Below are 17,972 nucleotides of genomic sequence, written 5' to 3'. Positions count from 1 at the left end.
AAAATGACCTAATATATTAACAAATAATTAAACTAAGTAAAAAGTGGTAGTTGAATGTAAAAACTACATTAAAAAGAATAGCAGTGTGAAGAGAAATTAGAGGAAGAAATATAAACTTATTTTTAAAATAAGTATTTTTGAAATAACTAATTTTTAGTATATCAAATTTAAAAGAGGTGTTATGTTATTGAAGTAAGTAAATTTTAAAAATAATTTATTTCAGATTTCTAATTTTATCAAAATAAATAGAAAACGTTTATTTTTATAACAAATAAATTAAATAAACCTATAAAAAGTAAAAGTTAACTTACTTTAAAATATATAAGCAATCTCCCTAGACCATTTTCTCACGAGAGCCCAGCCCAATACCTCTGGATCAAACGACGCCGTTTTCAATCAAAAGAAGCACATCTCTGTTCTCATTTCTCCTTCTGGTTAGCGCAGCTTCACACAAGACCCTGAAATGGGTTATCTGAGCAAAGCTTCCAAAACCCTAAGGCAATCGAATTACTTATCGTTGTTATGCAGTTTCAATTTCAATTTCAACCCATTAACCAACAGAATAACCCATGAACGCTTTTCTATGAGGCGTGAACTGTTCTGTTCACAGTCACGCCAATACAGCACCACCACGAGGGAGAAAAGCAACATAGATTTGAGCCAATACCCTCCAGATCTCATTAGAAACTTCTCAATCATTGCGCATGTGGATCATGGCAAGTCCACCCTCGCTGATCGGCTTTTAGAACTCACTGGAACCATTAAGAAAGGCCATGGCCAGCCCCAGTATCTTGATAAATTGCAGGTACTGTTTCTTGCTGGAAATTTTCAATTTTTTCATCTGGGTATGATTTGTTGCACTGTTAGGTAAAATGGGTATCGTCCAAAATTTAAAAATTGTTGGGTTAACTATTTGAAGTGGAATGAGACAATGGGTTGGTTGAAAAGATGGAAAAAATAATATATTCAATGTCATTGTAAACTGTCATTACTCACAAACTACCGTGAATAACCACAAGCCACGGCCTTCTTGGTGAAACTATAAAGTTTATACTGACTGTGCTTGTTGATTGAACGAAAATAATTAATTTGAATACACTGATGTTGTAAATAAAATGATTTTACGGCCTCATTACATAGTTGATTTCTGAGTAGGGAAAAATTGTTGACTTTTGTAATAATTTCTCTAAACTTATACATATGGTGATGTCTGATTGGTTGATAATGTAAAACATTTTTTACTAAACAATTTATAGAAATTAAAATTTTAGTGGGATGTGTTGTATTTCTTATTTTGTTTTGTCATGTGTGTTTTGTTAGTGAAGTTTAACATGTCTTAGGTGGAGAGAGAAAGAGGAATCACGGTTAAAGCCCAGACAGCAACAATGTTCTATAAGCACAGTGTAAATGGTGATGATTGCAGTGATGGAAAGGAGTCACCTAATTTTTTGCTGAATCTTATTGATACTCCTGGACATGTTGATTTTAGTTATGAAGTGTCCAGATCATTGGCAGCTTGTCAAGGTGTGCTTTTGGTTGTTGATGCTGCTCAGGGAGTCCAAGCACAAACTGTTGCTAACTTTTACCTTGCCTTTGAGTCTAACCTAACAATTGTGCCTGTAATAAACAAGATTGATCAGCCAACTGCTGATCCCGATCGTGTTAAAGCCCAATTGAAATCAATGTTTGATCTTGATCCAAATGATGCACTGCTAACATCTGCTAAAACTGGAGTGGGTCTTGAGCAAATCCTTCCGGCAGTCATAGAGCGCATACCTGCCCCTCCTGGGAGGAGTGAATCTCCTCTTCGCATGCTTTTACTTGATTCATATTATGATGAATACAGAGGGGTAATATGTCATGTCGCTGTTGTTGATGGTGTCCTGAGCAAGGGGGATAAGATTTCGTCTTCAGCTACTGGTCAGTCGTATGAAGCTTTAGATATAGGCATCATGCATCCTGAACTTACGCCTACTGGTATCTTGCTTACTGGACAAGTTGGTTATGTTGTAAGTGGCATGCGATCAACTAAAGAGGCCCGTGTTGGTGATACAATTTACCGTACTCGGACTGTCGTAAAGCCTCTTCCAGGTATAGTCAGACAACATAGATCCATGCATGTAGACTATTCATACTGCTCTTTGCTGCACAGAATCTTTTAATTCATGTATGCTGCCACATTCACACTTGCTGCACTTGTAGGTACTAAATGGACTTGCTGAAAATAAAATGACATTTCATTGCTTGACCATTATTATTTTTCCTGTAAAAAATAATACCTAAATGATCATGTGGTATTGTATTTTTTTCTTTCTCCATCTGTATGAGAATGTTATTGTTTTATTTTAGTATTATGGGTGCATTTCTTGGTCCTAAGTGTGTTGTTTTTGAGTTATTTGATAATTTAAACTGTAGGATTCAAGCCAGCAAAACATATGGTGTTCTCTGGTCTTTATCCAGCAGATGGATCTGATTTTGAAGCTTTAAATCACGCAATAGAGAGGTTGACATGCAATGATGCCAGTGTCTCTATTGCTAAAGAAACTAGCACGGCTCTAGGTCTGGGGTTCAGGTCTGGTATCTATTACTAAAAGAAAGAAATGAGATTGGTTCCGGAAAAAATGAAACATTAGCTTCATCTGGAATAATTTATGTTTCCAATTATGTTTGCTCAGGTGTGGGTTTTTAGGCCTCCTGCACATGGATGTTTTTCATCAACGACTTGAACAGGTATCTGAAGTGAATGTGATTTTTCATGGAATGGACAGAACTTAAGTTTTTTACCCGTCTTCAAGCATGGTATGTTGGTGATCGATATTATGTTTCTGTAAACAGGAGTATGGAGCTCATATTATCTCAACTGTTCCTACTGTGCCTTACATATTTGAGTTTTCTGATGGAAGGTAGATAACAGACTTGCATTTATCAGGCTAATTCTGCTATGGTTTGCTAAGACTCTAGTTGTGCTTTTCAGCAAGTTAGAAGTTCAGAATCCTGCTTCATTACCCTCTAATCCCAAGCAAAAAGTGACAGCCTGTTGGGAACCAACAGTAATGGCTACTATAATCATTCCTAGTGAGTAAGCTCTTTACAACCCTGGGTATAATTTATTTACTGCACCAGAGCCTGATGCTTGCTATCTTAATTTATTGGTGATTTAAGGTATGTGGGACCTGTTATTACCCTTGTCTCTGAGCGTCGAGGTCAGCAGTTGGAGTATTCATTCATTGACAGGTAAAATTAGGAGAGTTTCCATTCCATTACTATATTCAATTATCCATCAAATGAAAAGTGTCTTGATTTTTTGGGATATTATGCTCATAATTCATGATCATCCACAAAAATTGACAAATTTTGCTACATTGGTTCATCAATTTATCTGTGGTTGAAGCAATAAATGTTTAACTTTCTCTTCTGCAGTCAACGGGTATTCATGAAGTACCGCCTGCCTCTGAGAGAAATTGTTATTGACTTTTACAATGAATTGAAGAGTATAACATCAGGCTATGCATCATTTGATTACGAGGATTCAGAGTATGTACCCTGCTCCCTCTCTCACCCTATAATTTTCTGCATGATTATTGTTGTGCACCCACTTTTATTTACCTAGGTGCATTAATGACATGTAGTGTTTGGAACAATTATGTGGTACATGTAAATGTAGATTTGTACAAAAATGGTGTGATACCTGATGGATATACTGTACCATGTGCATACTCATATAATTATGTTTGATAAATAATTTGTGGTTTATTTTGTACTTATTGGCTGTCATGTCATCAAGTTGGATAGGGAAATAACTTCATACTTTGGATTGGCTTACTTACTACCTTATAATGCATTCAATGGGTGTAATTACAGTTATCAACAAGCTGATCTGGTAAAACTTGATATTCTCTTGAATGCACAACCAGTTGATGCAATGGCAACCATAGTTCATAACACGAAAGCATATCGTGTTGGGCGGGAATTGACAGAGAAATTGAAAACTGTCATAGACAGGTCTTTTTCTTTAATTAACGATTGTGTATTTTTCATGCTGCTTCTTTAGTTTGCAATCACCCCAAAATAGCTCTTAATTTTGATCAGGCAAATGTTCGAGATAACCATACAAGCTGCCATTGGGTCAAAAATCATAGCAAGGGAGACGTAAGCTTCTTTCTTAAAGTATCATTTTGGGATGGTTGGTTTAAAACCTTTAGCTCCTGATATGAAAATAATAATCTTGATTAGTATTTGTTGTGTCTTATGTGAAAAGATGTTTAGGCAGTAAGCAATAATTATGGAATTACTTTTTTTTTATATAGAAAAGAAACAATGCATTGGTATTAAAGGAAAAACAAATCTATATTGTAGGGATTTCTTACAAACAAATCTATATTTATTATTCAATCAATCTATATTTGTTGAACAGTAAATGTGCAATATTTACATCCATATTTCAACATCTTCCAAAAGTTTTTTTATAGGTGGATTTTAGACCCTCTTGAGAGAAACAAAGGGCAATAAATTAAGCACCCTGATCATCTGTTGTCAAGCTTAAACTCTACATATTGATTGTAGGATTTCTGCAATGAGGAAAAATGTTCTTGCCAAGTGTTATGGTGGTGATATTACACGAAAAAGGAAGCTATTGGAGAAGCAAAAAGAAGGAAAGAAGAGAATGAAGCGTATTGGTTCTGTTGATATACCACAGGAAGCATTTCACCAACTATTGAAGGTTTCTTAGCAGACTATTTTTGAAGATATTTGTAGTATGACACAATGGTAAGGACTTGTTTGTTTCCCTTTTACTTTTCAATAATATTAAGGTGCATCAAAGAATTGCACACAGAATAACATGTCCAACCTTAGATTTAGATGAGGTCTAACCTGAATAAAGTAGAAGAAAACAATTAAATTACTTAAATTATAGGTGGACCTTTTAGTCTTATTTCCCTAAAGAGAATATTTAATGTGTCTTCTTTTGTGGTTGTACATTAAATTGAGAAATTATACATCTATTTGGATGACAGTTGCATCATGATTTGGTATCATTGGTCATCTAGCTTTCTGGTAAATCCAAATTGTCTTTGTTCACGTGGCTTATTATTTGTTTGAATTTTTTTCTTTGCACTCTACCCATAATTTAAAATCATAATGAGTTTCACCTGCCTAATCAATTAGCTCATACGTATCATCATGCACTAAAACATGCATTTGTCTGCTCAATTTCCTACATGTCCATAAAACATTCTTAGATTTATAATTTAATGTACCAAAATCTTCTGTTATTGATGATTTGAATTATTGCTTCTCTGAATCTCAGACTAGTCGTGGGAGTTTTGAAAACGAGATCTGCCATATAACGAGCTGTTCAAAGTGCTTCAGAATGCAGCTGAAAAGAACTCAGCCACTGCTGGTTGATCATTGCTTGCCAGGGACTCCTATATATTGAATTCTTTTTTTCATGGATCAACACTCAGCAGTCCTGTTGGCAGCATAAATTGATCTAATAAAATAAACCTTAGAATCATTTTGTAGCAGAAATTTTCAACTATAGATGTACCATCTTCTTGATACAGCTTACAATCATCTTGTGCTTTTAGTGATTTGATTTGTTTTTCATTTGAGAAGGTAATGTACATTGAACCATGAATTGCACTTGCTCAGATCTCCCATCTGGCATAAATAAAGGCAATTTGAGGATTTAGAATAGATTTTCTCTTAATGTATTTCCGGAATACATTTTCTTTTATTTGAAAAATGGATTAATCACGGTTATAACCATAGTTATGTTTATACAGCCAAAACAAACACCATGGAATTAATTGTTTCCATTTAAATTTACAGATAGAAAAAAGGTAACTTTTTATGATAATTCATCGACTTCATTTTATATTCTAAACTCTTAAAAAGTGATCAAACTTTTGTATATAATATTATATATTTGTGTATTTTTGTGGGTAGATATATAGTTATGTACAGAGTATAATATAAAGTAAATTGTACTAATATAATTAGTTGTTTTTTTACTCACTAAAAAACATTGTATTGACACTTGTATACTATTAATTTAAGAACTATGTCTGAAAATGTTAAATGTTAAAGACAAAGTAAAATGACATAAGAGACAAATAATTAACAGATACTTACAGACAAATGAAAGTGTCCAATCCCACAGATTCCTCTTAAATTAATTAAAGAAACAAAAAACTAAATAACAATGAGATAAGAGACAACTACATTTTTGTCATCCATTTCTTACTTCTTTGTTTTTGTCACCTAATGAGGTCTTTTAACACTACATTATATTCTAATATCATTCTTTCATTAGGGTTCAATTACATTCCAACAAATTCATAATAAAATATAGCTTTACTTAGCCATCTGATATATCATATCAAAAAATTTGAATTCATAAAACTTATCATTGCCGAATTAGGGTACAAACTTTTAAATTTGTGATAACTCAACCTTAACTAAACCAGTTTTTTATAAATGTTTTATTTTTCTAAAAAAAAAATACAATTTGTAGTTACAATTTTAATTACAAATTAAATAGATTTAAAATATCCTCCTTAGACCTGAAAAAAAAATGAAGATTAGAGAAAAAAAAAACTTTGTAAACGGTATTAGAGAAAGAAAAAACACTTTGTAAAAGGTGGTTGGATCCTCTGCCAGAAAACATAGTATAATAATTTGTAAAGTGTTGAAGATGCAGGACCACAGAATGCACAGGGAAGAAGAAATGGTGAATGGATGAAAAGAGAAATGTGGAGATGATGATGATGTGCAATATTAGGTCATATTTCTTAATTTGACTCTACCTCCAAACCAATGGTCACGTACATTCAACCACATATTAGGTTTAAAGGCTAAATAATATTAGCCACACTTTTCTTTGGGGTGGAAAATCAAATTATGAAGAAAATATAAATATATCTATTTTTCTTTTATTTCCAACTTTATACTTTTTAACCTATTATAAAATATATTAGAATGTATATTCATCTTTCTTTTATTTCTTAATTAAGTTTTAAATTTATTGTAAATTTGATTTTTTTTAATTGAGTTTTTATTAATTTTTTTGTGTATTGAGTATTCGTTATTTTTATATTTTTCAATTAAGTTTCTACCATTTAATTTATTTGTTATCAATGTGATGTTATTTACTTGTTGTCTTCGCGTGTTGAAAAATTTGATGATTTATACTTATAAAATAATATTATCGTTAATGTAAAATATAACTGTTTTTTATTATTTTTATTAAAAATGTATTGGATAATCATGTACGTCAAAGGTAGTGTCAAAAGAGTGTGACAATCAATAAATGACATTGTTATATTACATATTTTCAATAGCAATAAATTATTTATTATTTTATATTAACAATAATATTATTTTATGTTAATCATAAAATCTTATATCTTTTAACACGTGAAGGAAGATATGTAAGTAAGATGATGGATAATATCATTATAATGTCACTTAATTAATAGAGAAATTAAATGATAAACACTTAATTAAAAAATATTTTTTTAAATATTCAATAGAACAACAAAATTTATTATCAATTTAACTCTAAATATTTGATTAAAGACAAAAAAAACTTATATATTTTTTTATATTTGTGGCGGATAAAAATAACATTATTAATTAGTGAAATTGCTAATTTACGTAAGAAAAAAAATCTTAAACTACAATTATTTTAGAAGGAATTTGTAATATTAAGATGGAAAAAAAATTGTTAGCAACATATTCTTTAATATATTGTTTCTAACTTACATTCTATTATTAGTTAGGACTTATTATAAATCACACAAATAGTAATAGGTTATTAAACAAGATAGCAAGCATAAAAGTTTATAAATTTTAATACTTTTTCTCTTAATAACTTCTAAGAACATGTAAAGTAGGTTGGACTTTTATGCATTAAAGGAACTTAGATGAAAGAATCACAAATAGATATTTTAAAAGAAAATGACAGAAACATTAATGTAATATTTTCCACTCTATGATGTTCCAATGCCGTATCTAACTATAATAAGTTACTAAAAAAATTATAACATTTTTTTCTTGTCCAAAATACTATTTTAAGTGGAAGTTTTGAAGCATATAACTATACAAATAAGATTTTATCTCACTCTTCACAACACCACACATATTCTACAAACTTTTCAAACTATATTTATATTATCTTTAAAGATAATCGTAGTTATACATAAATTTCAGACAACAAAATATGTAATTTTGAGAGAAATAACAAAAAATAAGGGTTGTAAAAAAGGGGCAAATAATAAAAATAGAAAAGTAACTTACAAAACCTTATAAAATATTATAAGTATATTTTCTTTTTTTAATATGTAAATTAATATGCTCGATCTGGCTATTATAAAATAATTAAAATTTAGCTGAACAATGTAATAGAATTAAGGTCAACATTGAAATCGTTTTAATAAGGCTTAATCTGATTATTAATTTTAATTATCAAGAATTGTCATAACTGTACTTAGTCAAAAATAGTAAAATACATAGTTTTCCAAAAATATAAAAGTTGGAAAATTCTGCTTCTTATATTTGTTTTTAATCTTAAAAAAATAACATACCTACCAAACAAGAATTGTTAGAAATAGTTTTAATCCAAATTTTTTTCTTATGAAAACATTACGTGAATAAAGTGGGAAATTAATTTTCTCGAAATAAAATAAAATCTTACAATACAAAATTTACTAGAAAGAAATATTTTATCACTTTTATTAAACGTGTAATATTTTTTTATTAAAACAAGTCATTACTTTTATATTTCTAAATAAATTTAAATATTCTTAACTATATTTGTAGGACTCAAACATTAATTCAGTCATATAATTAATGAGCATGAAAAAAACTCATCTTAAACTTTACTTAAGGGTATTAGTTAATCAATTATACCAGAGACAAATATTAGTTGAAAAAGTTTATCTCTCATATTTAATTTACTTTCTTTTTAATCTGTTCTTTTAATTCCCTTTATTTATTACTGTATCTCTCTAATTCCATGTCTAGATCTCTTTTTTCTTGCATTTCATTATCTTTGTAATAGTTGAAATTTAGGAGAAGTTGAATTTAATATTTGTAATTTAAATAATATAATTTAATGTTTAAGGTGGTAAATATGTATTGTCAAAGTTTGAAACAAAAAAATGTATTTTAAAGATAAAAACAATCACTAACCGACATTTTTTGAAAAAAAAAACTAAAACAATCATTTTATTACAATTAAAACCATCATTTGACAATAACATTATAACAATATAAATTGATAATTGATAAATTAAAATAAATTATGATCTACTTCTTTGGTTAAATATAGTTGTTAATATATTATTACAAATCAATTAAAAAAATAAGAAAAAAATTGAAAACACTGCTAACCATTTTACTTTACTTACAAGCAAAAATATTAATCACACACTAAGTTATCTTTATATATAAATACTAGATACATCAATGACTATAAAGTCTCTATAATTTTTGTGTGTATACTTATTAATGCACTCTAACTAAAAATAAGTGTGAATTTATATCATTGAAGTGAATTTTCATAAAAAAGAATATTTGCCACTTATAACAAAAATTATCTATATATACACTTTTTATGTAACAAAAATGAGATAAAAAAAAAAGCACTAGAATGTAAAACATAAATAACATAAACTGAATGTAAAAAAGTTTTGGAAGGTGTTTTTGATTTTATATTATTTTACTTCAAAAGGCTGAAACAGATCCCAAAAAGATTCCTTTCATACAATATTTATATTAATTAATCATTAGCAGCACAGTAGAGTGCATGTACTGAACTTAGCCATCATTCATTTCCTCACATGAGTCAAATTTGGCAGTTAAACCCAAATTGAACTCTTCCCAACAAAATACTCTTTCCCTTCCTTTTAAGATTTTTTTTTTTCAGTTTATATTAAAATTAATTATTGCTTTTGTCAAAGTTATAATTTTTTTTTATAAAAAATGAATTTTTTTTAAAAGGGTCTCATGCTGGTGTTCTAAACTTATATTTTTGAAATTAGTTATTGTTTGTATGTATAAAATAACCTTAAATTACAGTGTTGGAACTATTAGGAGTCTCCGAAGTTGTGAGCACAGAGAGACCATTTATAAATTGTGCTGAGGCTTGAGGATCTTCACCCTCAACTCAACTCAAAATGGCTTCTTCCTCTCTCATGAGCATCATCCTCAAGCAAAGGTCTTCTTCACATGCTGCTGTTGCTGCATGCTACCACCCCATCATGGGTAGGTTCTTCTCCACAACAGCAACCATAGTTGATTCTCCTTCTCTTGCTCAGAGAATCAGAGAGTTGCCTAAGGACCTCCCTGGAACCAATATCAAAAAGCATGTGTCTCAGGTAGTATTCTCTCTCTCTCTCTATCTCAGTTTTCATTGTGAGCTTGTATTAGTAGACAGGACAACTTGTGAACCAGAAACTGTTTGGTGTCTAACTCAGTCACCGTAGCTCTGCTCCAATGGTTATACTTGTACTTGCTTTGTTGTGGTTGTGTGTTTCTGTTCAATCCTGTCATGCCACGTGTATCACAATTTTGATTTTCCCGTCTTATCCAGTTTATTCATTTCATCATATACCAAGAGTGGTAGGAACTTTTGAATCGGATTTTTAAGGTTTTTTTCCAGTGGGGTTGGGTTGGAAAGCTTCCTGGACTTCCTGGTATGGATCTTGGGATAATTGCAGCTGGAAAATTGTGATTTTTGTCATCAAACTTATTTCTTCTGTTTTGAGCTTTGTTGAAGCCATTTTGTTATCAAGTTAGTATGATACTAATAGAATTGTAGATACTTTTAGGGCTTAAGTTTAGGGGAGGGTTTGATTTCCAACAGGCACATAATGTTGAGAAAACTATATCTGAGTTTTCACTAAAATTTTCTACCACTTGACTAAAATTTATATTTTTTTTCCTTTTTTCCCAGGCACACCAAAAATGAAATAAAACTTGAGGAAGAAACCATTTTACAGAATAACAGACATTTCTAATTTTGTTTTATTTTCTCCCCATTTTTTTTATTGGAGGATAGCTGAAGTAGAAATTTTTCATTTTTGTAGCTGATTGGGAGGACTCCACTGGTTTATCTTAACAAAGTCACTGAAGGATGTGGAGCATATGTTGCTGTCAAGCAAGAGATGATGCAACCTACTGCCAGCATCAAAGACAGGTCAATTCCTTTCTATATATTTATCTCTTTTTTTTTTACTTTGAATTTGATCAGATTGCATATTATTCTTACTGGTAATCAAAATTCCAATTGATACAGAACTACTGCAATTTTCTTTTGATTTTACAGACCAGCATTTGCAATGATCACAGATGCTGAGAAAAAGAATCTGATAAGTCCTGGAAAGGTTAGCTGATTTGATATATGACAGCAATTTTGCTCAGTTATCATTCACATATAGATGGTCATAATAACATTAATTGATGTTGTAGACAACTCTGATTGAGCCTACATCAGGAAATATGGGTATCAGCATGGCATTTATGGCTGCCATGAAGGGATACAAGATGGTTTTGACCATGCCCTCTTACACAAGCTTGGAAAGAAGGGTGACCATGAGAGCATTTGGAGCTGAATTAATCCTCACTGATCCAACCAAAGGAATGGGAGGAACAGTAAAGAAGGCGTATGAACTTTTGGAAAACACACCAAATGCTTTCATGCTGCAACAATTTTCAAACCCTGCAAATACTCAGGTTAGCTGAGCAACCTAAATTACTATTTATGTTTGAAATCATTTACTAAGAAAAAAATTCTGAAGAACTATGTTTTTCAAGGCTTGGTTGTGCTAAAGTTTAATATTAGATATAGTTTCGAAATCCTTGGCTCTTACAATGGTGAATTTATTTATATATTGACTCCAAATGCGATGCAGGTGCATTTTGAAACAACAGGTCCTGAAATATGGGAGGATACAAATGGAGAAGTTGACATATTTGTTATGGGAATAGGTAGTGGAGGCACAGTCTCTGGGGTTGGACAGTATCTTAAGTCCAAAAATCCTAATGTTAAGGTGATGTTCTTCAGATCACCAATTCAAATTACAAACAAACAGTGTTCTGTTAGATACACACTTATTAAACCCCTTGAACTTCTTTTGATTATTAGATATATGGAGTGGAGCCAAGTGAAAGCAATGTTCTGAATGGTGGTAAACCTGGTAAGGATCAGGGCCTTTTTTCCTTTGAATTTGAATATTCTTTTACTTTTTGTATGATACTTTTGTACATTGTTTATTCTTGAATGTTATGTTTCAGCCTTCCAAGCAACCTTAGGTAAAAGGTAAAATTGAAAAGGATGGGCCTACAAGCCTCTAAAATGTTTGCATTTAACAGTCATTTCTGGCATTGGTGAAGTGAATAAATAATATAAATGTTAAAGAAGCTTAAAATTTGGATCTAAAGTAACAAAAGTAATCACTATGGCCTTTCTGTGGTATTTGGAAGCTTGCTCTTCTATTTACAGATTGCAAACTCTGCTGTTGTCACTTTTTTTCTAGGTCCTCATCATATAACTGGCAATGGGGTTGGATTCAAACCAGACATATTGGACATGGATATAATGGAAAAAGTTCTTGAAGTAAGTAAGAATTTCACTTCCTTCTACATAGAGATTTAGTGGGGAAGTTTTACATTTTTATTTTTCTCCCATCAGGTTAGCAGTGAAGATGCAGTTAACATGGCTAGGGTGTTGGCCTTGAAGGAAGGACTCATGGTAATCTTCAAAGACAATTTTGTAAACAGTGAATATATGATCAACTTCAAGCTTCATTCATTTAACAATGGATTCCACTCTAAGACACATGATTCATTCGTAACTGACAAATAGTATCTATAAATTGCTAATGAATTTCTGAATTTGAAACTATGTTTTTCTTTGTAACTTTTTCCAGGTAGGGATATCATCTGGGGCTAACACAGTTGCAGCACTCAGATTGGCTCAGCTGCCTGAAAACAAAGGCAAACTTATTGTGGTAAGAACAGTTTCCTTAACACAACATCAAGCTAAAGGTTTAGTCTAATGTGCTCATGATTTGCACAATTTTTCTTTTCTTCAATTCATCACATGATTCTAGAAAAAATGCTTAGCACTAAAACTTTAGTCAGCAAACTTCTATGTCTATGATGCTGATTCTGTGATAACCATTGATGGCTTGAATCTCAGACTGTGCATCCCAGCTTTGGTGAACGATACCTGTCATCTGTACTGTTCCAAGAACTTCGTCAAGAAGCAGAAAACATGCAGCCAGTAGCAGTTGATTAGTGGCATGCATGAGCACTGATCCAAAGCTTTGATGAGGAGTCACATTACATGGATCAACCTAGTTGTTACAATCCTGTTGTAGCAAAATTTGTTAACACCATCCACAATTCTGCCACTGCAGAAATTGTCAGCAAAAGCTGTGTTGATTGGGAAAAGGTTTTGATACAGCTTAAAATAATTTTATCTTAATGTTTTGTATTTTGTTGGCTTCATTTTTAGTTGGAAAAAGTATAAAGTAACGGAAGAGTCCTTCAATCAAATGCTGTTTTGTTAAGTTTCCTTTTAAAACAAGAACAATCAAAGTTGTTGGCAATACCAAATTTGTATCTTTGCAAAAAGTAAAATTAGGTGCAAAGAGTTTTAGTTAATGCAGAATAACAATAATTAGTAATTCCTATTTTTAAAAAAAAAAGATATTAGTTACTATAGGATGTTAAAACTATTAAATTTAAAAGTTAGGGATTCAAACTAGATGAAACAATAAATTAGGAATTGAAAATAAAACGGCAAAAACTAAGATAAAAGAAATATGTTGCAAATAAGATTTGAGAAGTATATATATTGGTGAATTCTTGATAAAAAAAATATAATGGAGAACTCTAATATAGAAATATTCTCATTTTCATTGGAAATTTTTTTCTTAATTCTTAAATATTTTAATACAAGTTTAGTATTTGTATTATTTTTAAGTAAATAAAAAAATAAAATTAATATATAAAAAAATAAAGTTGATGGTTAAGTAAATATTTTCTAAACTTATGAGTTAAATTCTTAACCAAGACTTTTTCTTCTTCTGAGAATCATATTTAAAATTCACAAATTTAGGAGTAATAAAAAATTGTTTAAGCCTTAATTTGTTTTATTGGGTGGTAGAATATGGGGATAAAAGCATTTTTCATTCAATTTTAATACTAAGATAATACTTAGTTGAGTAAAATAAACAGTAGAAAAAATGTTCTTAGTGCATGAACATGAGGATTGCGATTGTGTGGAAAAACGGGGAAGCAACATGTCGTTTCAAGCATATTTTTATCTTTAAGACTTTGTGATTATTTTAAATAAATAAAAAACAAATTATGGATGTTTTGTCATATTAGTTATTATTATTATCATCATTATTATTTTCATGAATAAAAGATGTTACTTGTTATAATCTTTTAAGTTTAATTATTAAAAAAGAAGTCAGCCCAAGTACCCTTTTCACTTAGCTTAGATTGCTTAGTCATGCATCTTCATATGTCCTTATCTCATCCCATAAGTTTTTTTAAAATATTTTTTTTATATATTTTAAATTATACAAGTCTTTTTTTCAATTTGTAATTAACTTTCAAATTATCTAATTTGAAATTTTCGTTGTGATTAGTCGGGTGAAAGTAATTTTTATACATTAGACTAACTTTTAGATTATGTAATCCATAAACCTTTTTTTTTTTTATGTGTGATTAGCTTTCAGATTACATAATTCAGAAGTCTTTTCTGGATATGAGATTAGCTTTCAGATTATATAATTTGAAAGTCTTTTTTTCAATTCATGATTAACTTCTGAATTAGATAATCTGAAAGTCTTTTGTAGATAAGATAATAGCTTTAAGATTATGTAATCCATAACATATTTGTATTACATAATCCATAGGCTTATCTCAAATCCAAAAAGACTTCTAGATCCAAAAAATCCTCTAAATTATGTATGTAGGTGACATAAAAAGGATAAAAATGTATTTTCACATTTATTTAGTATAGTGATGACATAAGAAAGTATGGAGGTGCAGGAAGAAGGAGTCTTGAACTTAACTATGAGCCCAGCCCAATTTAAATGTCCATAAAACCCATGAACTCAACTTCAAATATCCATAAAAAAAAATGTATGACTCGCTGAGTAACTCAATAACTGATGACACTGACAATTGATTTTTGTAAAAAAGAACACAAATAAATAAAACAGAAATAGGCTAATTAAGATATAAAGAAATTAATCATCTCAGAAGCACAAAAAAGTAAAGAGAAATTATTGGACATAAGTTTTGTTTGTTCAGTCTACCCTTTGTTCTTAGTTTTTGTTTAGAATTGTTTAATCTATAATAATTAATTATGAAATTAAATATTGTAACTGATCTTTAGTTTATACACTTTCTTACTCTCTTTCTTTACCTTTTTTATCCTTGCATCTATTGATCAACTTGTTAGTTTCTATTATTTAAAAAACTATTTATAAAGATCAATTTTTTTATTGTATAATTATAAAAATAAATATTTTATAACTATATATATTTTATTATAATTTTAATTTTAATGGAAAATTATAAATATGTTTATTATATAATTATAACATTATAAAAAATTTATTTTAGTATTTATTTTTGTGTACACAATTTTTATAAGTTTAACGTAAATTTTAGTAATATTTTTTAATTATTTTTTTATAATCATTAATTTTATTATAATAATTATTTTTTAATTATATTTTCTATTTTTTATTATCATGCATTTTTCTCGTTTAAATATGTTTTGAGAGGATAAGTGGGTGGGCAATGTTCCTTTAATGCAAAAATTCCCTAGGCTATTCTCGATCTCCTTAGATATTGGTCGCACTCTGTCACAAGTTGTGGTTTGGAGCAATAATAGATGGTTGTGGAAGTTGAGTTGGAGAAGGGATCTCTTTGTGTGGGAATCTAGTCTGACTGAACTTTTATCGCAGGTGTTGGTTAACAAGAAGTTATCAAGAGAGGGTGAAGGTACGACCGATAAATGACTTTGGAGGGATGTAGAATCTACGAACTTCTTTGGGAAGGGAGCTTAAAATATTCTTTTGGGGGAGAAGTTTGTAGTGTATGGGAACTTATTCGCGGAGTTCTGGACATTAAAGACCTTACCCTTGACACAATTTACGACTTAGAGGGTGTTATCTAATGCGATTGCCACTAAGGACAATCTCTTGAGACGTGGTATTTCTATGGTGTGTGATAGGTGTCCTATATGTGGTGTGGAAGAAGAAATAGTAAGGCATCTCTTTTTTGAGTGTAGGGTCTCTTGGAGAATTTGGGGACTGTGTCTCAAGTGGTTGGGGATTTCTTTGGTTTTATATTGTGATGCACAAATGCACTCTATGATGTTTAAACTTATAGGTTTGAAACATGCTATTGTTAGGTACTGGGGGAATTTGGGTAGGTATTATAGGAGAAATTTGGAATCATGGGAATAGGGTTGTTTTTAAGAATGGGCGAGTACATCTAGTTGAGGTTTTTACTGTGGTATAAAAGAAGACTTGGTCTTGGGTTACGGTAAAAGAAAAATTGGTTGATTTCTCTTACTCAGACTAGTGTTTGGAACTTCTACGTTGTATGAGTTATTTGAGAGATTAATGTTTAGTGATTCATGTTTAACATTTTGTCCATATTTGAAAGTTGTGGTGTGTTTTGTGCAGGTTTTCATGACTTCTGTTTCTTCCTAACAGGGTTGGATTGATGTTTTTTTATCTTAGGTTACGGTAAAGGAAAGTTTGAATGATTTATCTTACCCGGATTGGTTTGGAATATTTATGTTGTATGAGTTTTGAGAGATTAATGTTTGGTGATTCATGTTTAACGATTTGTCCAGAATTGGAAGTCGTGGTGTGCTTTGTGCAGGTTTTTTTGGTTTTTGTATCCTCCTCACAGGGTCGGTTTCTTGGTTTTGGCATTTGGATGTTTGACATATTTTTGTTTGTTGGCAAAGATCTTGTTTAGTTGTTGGATTGTTGTATCCTGTTTCGAGAATGGATTCCTTTGGAGGGTTGATGTAATTATATTTGTTGGACTCTTGTATCTTTATCTGGTATGTTAATATGGTTGATGTGTTGTAATGTTTGTTGTTGAGTGTTAGCAAACTTGATTTGAGATTTTTGTTTAAGGCTTGAGACACCCCTAAAGTGTCTCATTTTATTTTATATTCTTTGTTTATGATTTTTTTTCCAAATAATATGTTTTCACTACTACCCTCTTTTTTCTTGCTTATTGGTATAAAATAAATAACTTTCTAAGTTAACAAAAAATGTTTTATGAACTTAAAGGGTGCTTTGGGATTAACTCTTCCCCCTTTATAATTAGCTCCTAAACTTAATTAGATTTTTAAAGAATGATAGAGTTTTCCAATGTCTTTTTCTTGTTTAAGTAAATCTTAGAGGCTAATTTTTTATTAAAAAAATAATTCTATTAATTTGGATTTTGACGATATAAACTTCTAAGTTACTCATGAGTTATTTCATTACTTATTTTGATAAAAATAACTTATTTAAATAAAGAAATATTTATTTCTTATTTATTTAATAAATTAAAAATATATATCTCCTTTAAAAAGTTATATTATTATTTTCAACATTCATTACAATAATTATTATTATGGGTCTAACTAGCATATAATTGGGTGGAATTTTTTTCTTCTTATTTACCAACCCAACCCGATATTACTATAATTAATTGAGTTGATTGGGTTAGAGTAATTTAAAAATATATTTATTAAGGAAAAAATGAAACAAATATTTCCAGTATATATATGGGTCTAACTAGCATATAATTGGGTGGAATTTTTTTCTTCTTATTTACCAACCCAACCCGATATTACTATAATTAATTGAGTTGATTGGGTTAGAGTAATTTAAAAATATATTTATTAAGGAAAAAATGAAACAAAT

The 17,972-nt window shown here is 30.1% G+C and overlaps 2 protein-coding genes across 4 annotated transcripts; both read left to right on the top strand.

Moving 5' to 3' along the window:
* Window positions 1-349: 349 nt before the first annotated feature.
* Window positions 350-5,697, top strand: LOC137823750 (translation factor GUF1 homolog, mitochondrial). Of its 3 annotated transcripts, none has more exons than XM_068629007.1 (12): window positions 350-805; window positions 1,321-2,091; window positions 2,416-2,572; window positions 2,676-2,730; window positions 2,836-2,903; window positions 2,975-3,079; window positions 3,163-3,234; window positions 3,421-3,534; window positions 3,862-4,002; window positions 4,090-4,149; window positions 4,564-4,767; window positions 5,309-5,697. In XM_068629007.1, the coding sequence occupies exons 2-11, from the start codon at window positions 1,386-1,388 to the stop codon at window positions 4,727-4,729; spliced, it is 1,644 nt and encodes a 547-aa protein (XP_068485108.1). In that variant the 5' UTR covers window positions 350-805; window positions 1,321-1,385; the 3' UTR covers window positions 4,730-4,767; window positions 5,309-5,697. The 3 variants fall into 3 exon arrangements, with proteins under 3 accessions (XP_068485108.1, XP_068485107.1, XP_068485110.1); XM_068629006.1 differs by having other exon boundaries at window positions 355-805; window positions 1,341-2,091; XM_068629009.1 differs by having other exon boundaries at window positions 432-805; window positions 1,326-2,091.
* A 4,118-nt stretch (window positions 5,698-9,815) lies between these two features.
* Window positions 9,816-13,566, top strand: LOC137823751 (bifunctional L-3-cyanoalanine synthase/cysteine synthase 1, mitochondrial). Its single transcript, XM_068629010.1, has 10 exons — window positions 9,816-10,382; window positions 11,094-11,203; window positions 11,333-11,390; window positions 11,476-11,739; window positions 11,919-12,056; window positions 12,152-12,203; window positions 12,543-12,622; window positions 12,698-12,757; window positions 12,936-13,016; window positions 13,208-13,566. The coding sequence occupies exons 1-10, from the start codon at window positions 10,182-10,184 to the stop codon at window positions 13,304-13,306; spliced, it is 1,143 nt and encodes a 380-aa protein (XP_068485111.1). The 5' UTR covers window positions 9,816-10,181; the 3' UTR covers window positions 13,307-13,566.
* Window positions 13,567-17,972: the final 4,406 nt, after the last annotated feature.

Source organism: Phaseolus vulgaris, chromosome 8, assembly GCF_000499845.2.
Source record: "Phaseolus vulgaris cultivar G19833 chromosome 8, P. vulgaris v2.0, whole genome shotgun sequence".
Taxonomy (NCBI): Eukaryota; Viridiplantae; Streptophyta; class Magnoliopsida; order Fabales; family Fabaceae; genus Phaseolus; species Phaseolus vulgaris.
The sequence above is the reverse complement of the archived record's forward strand: the minus strand, read 5'-3'. Positions and strand labels throughout refer to the sequence as shown.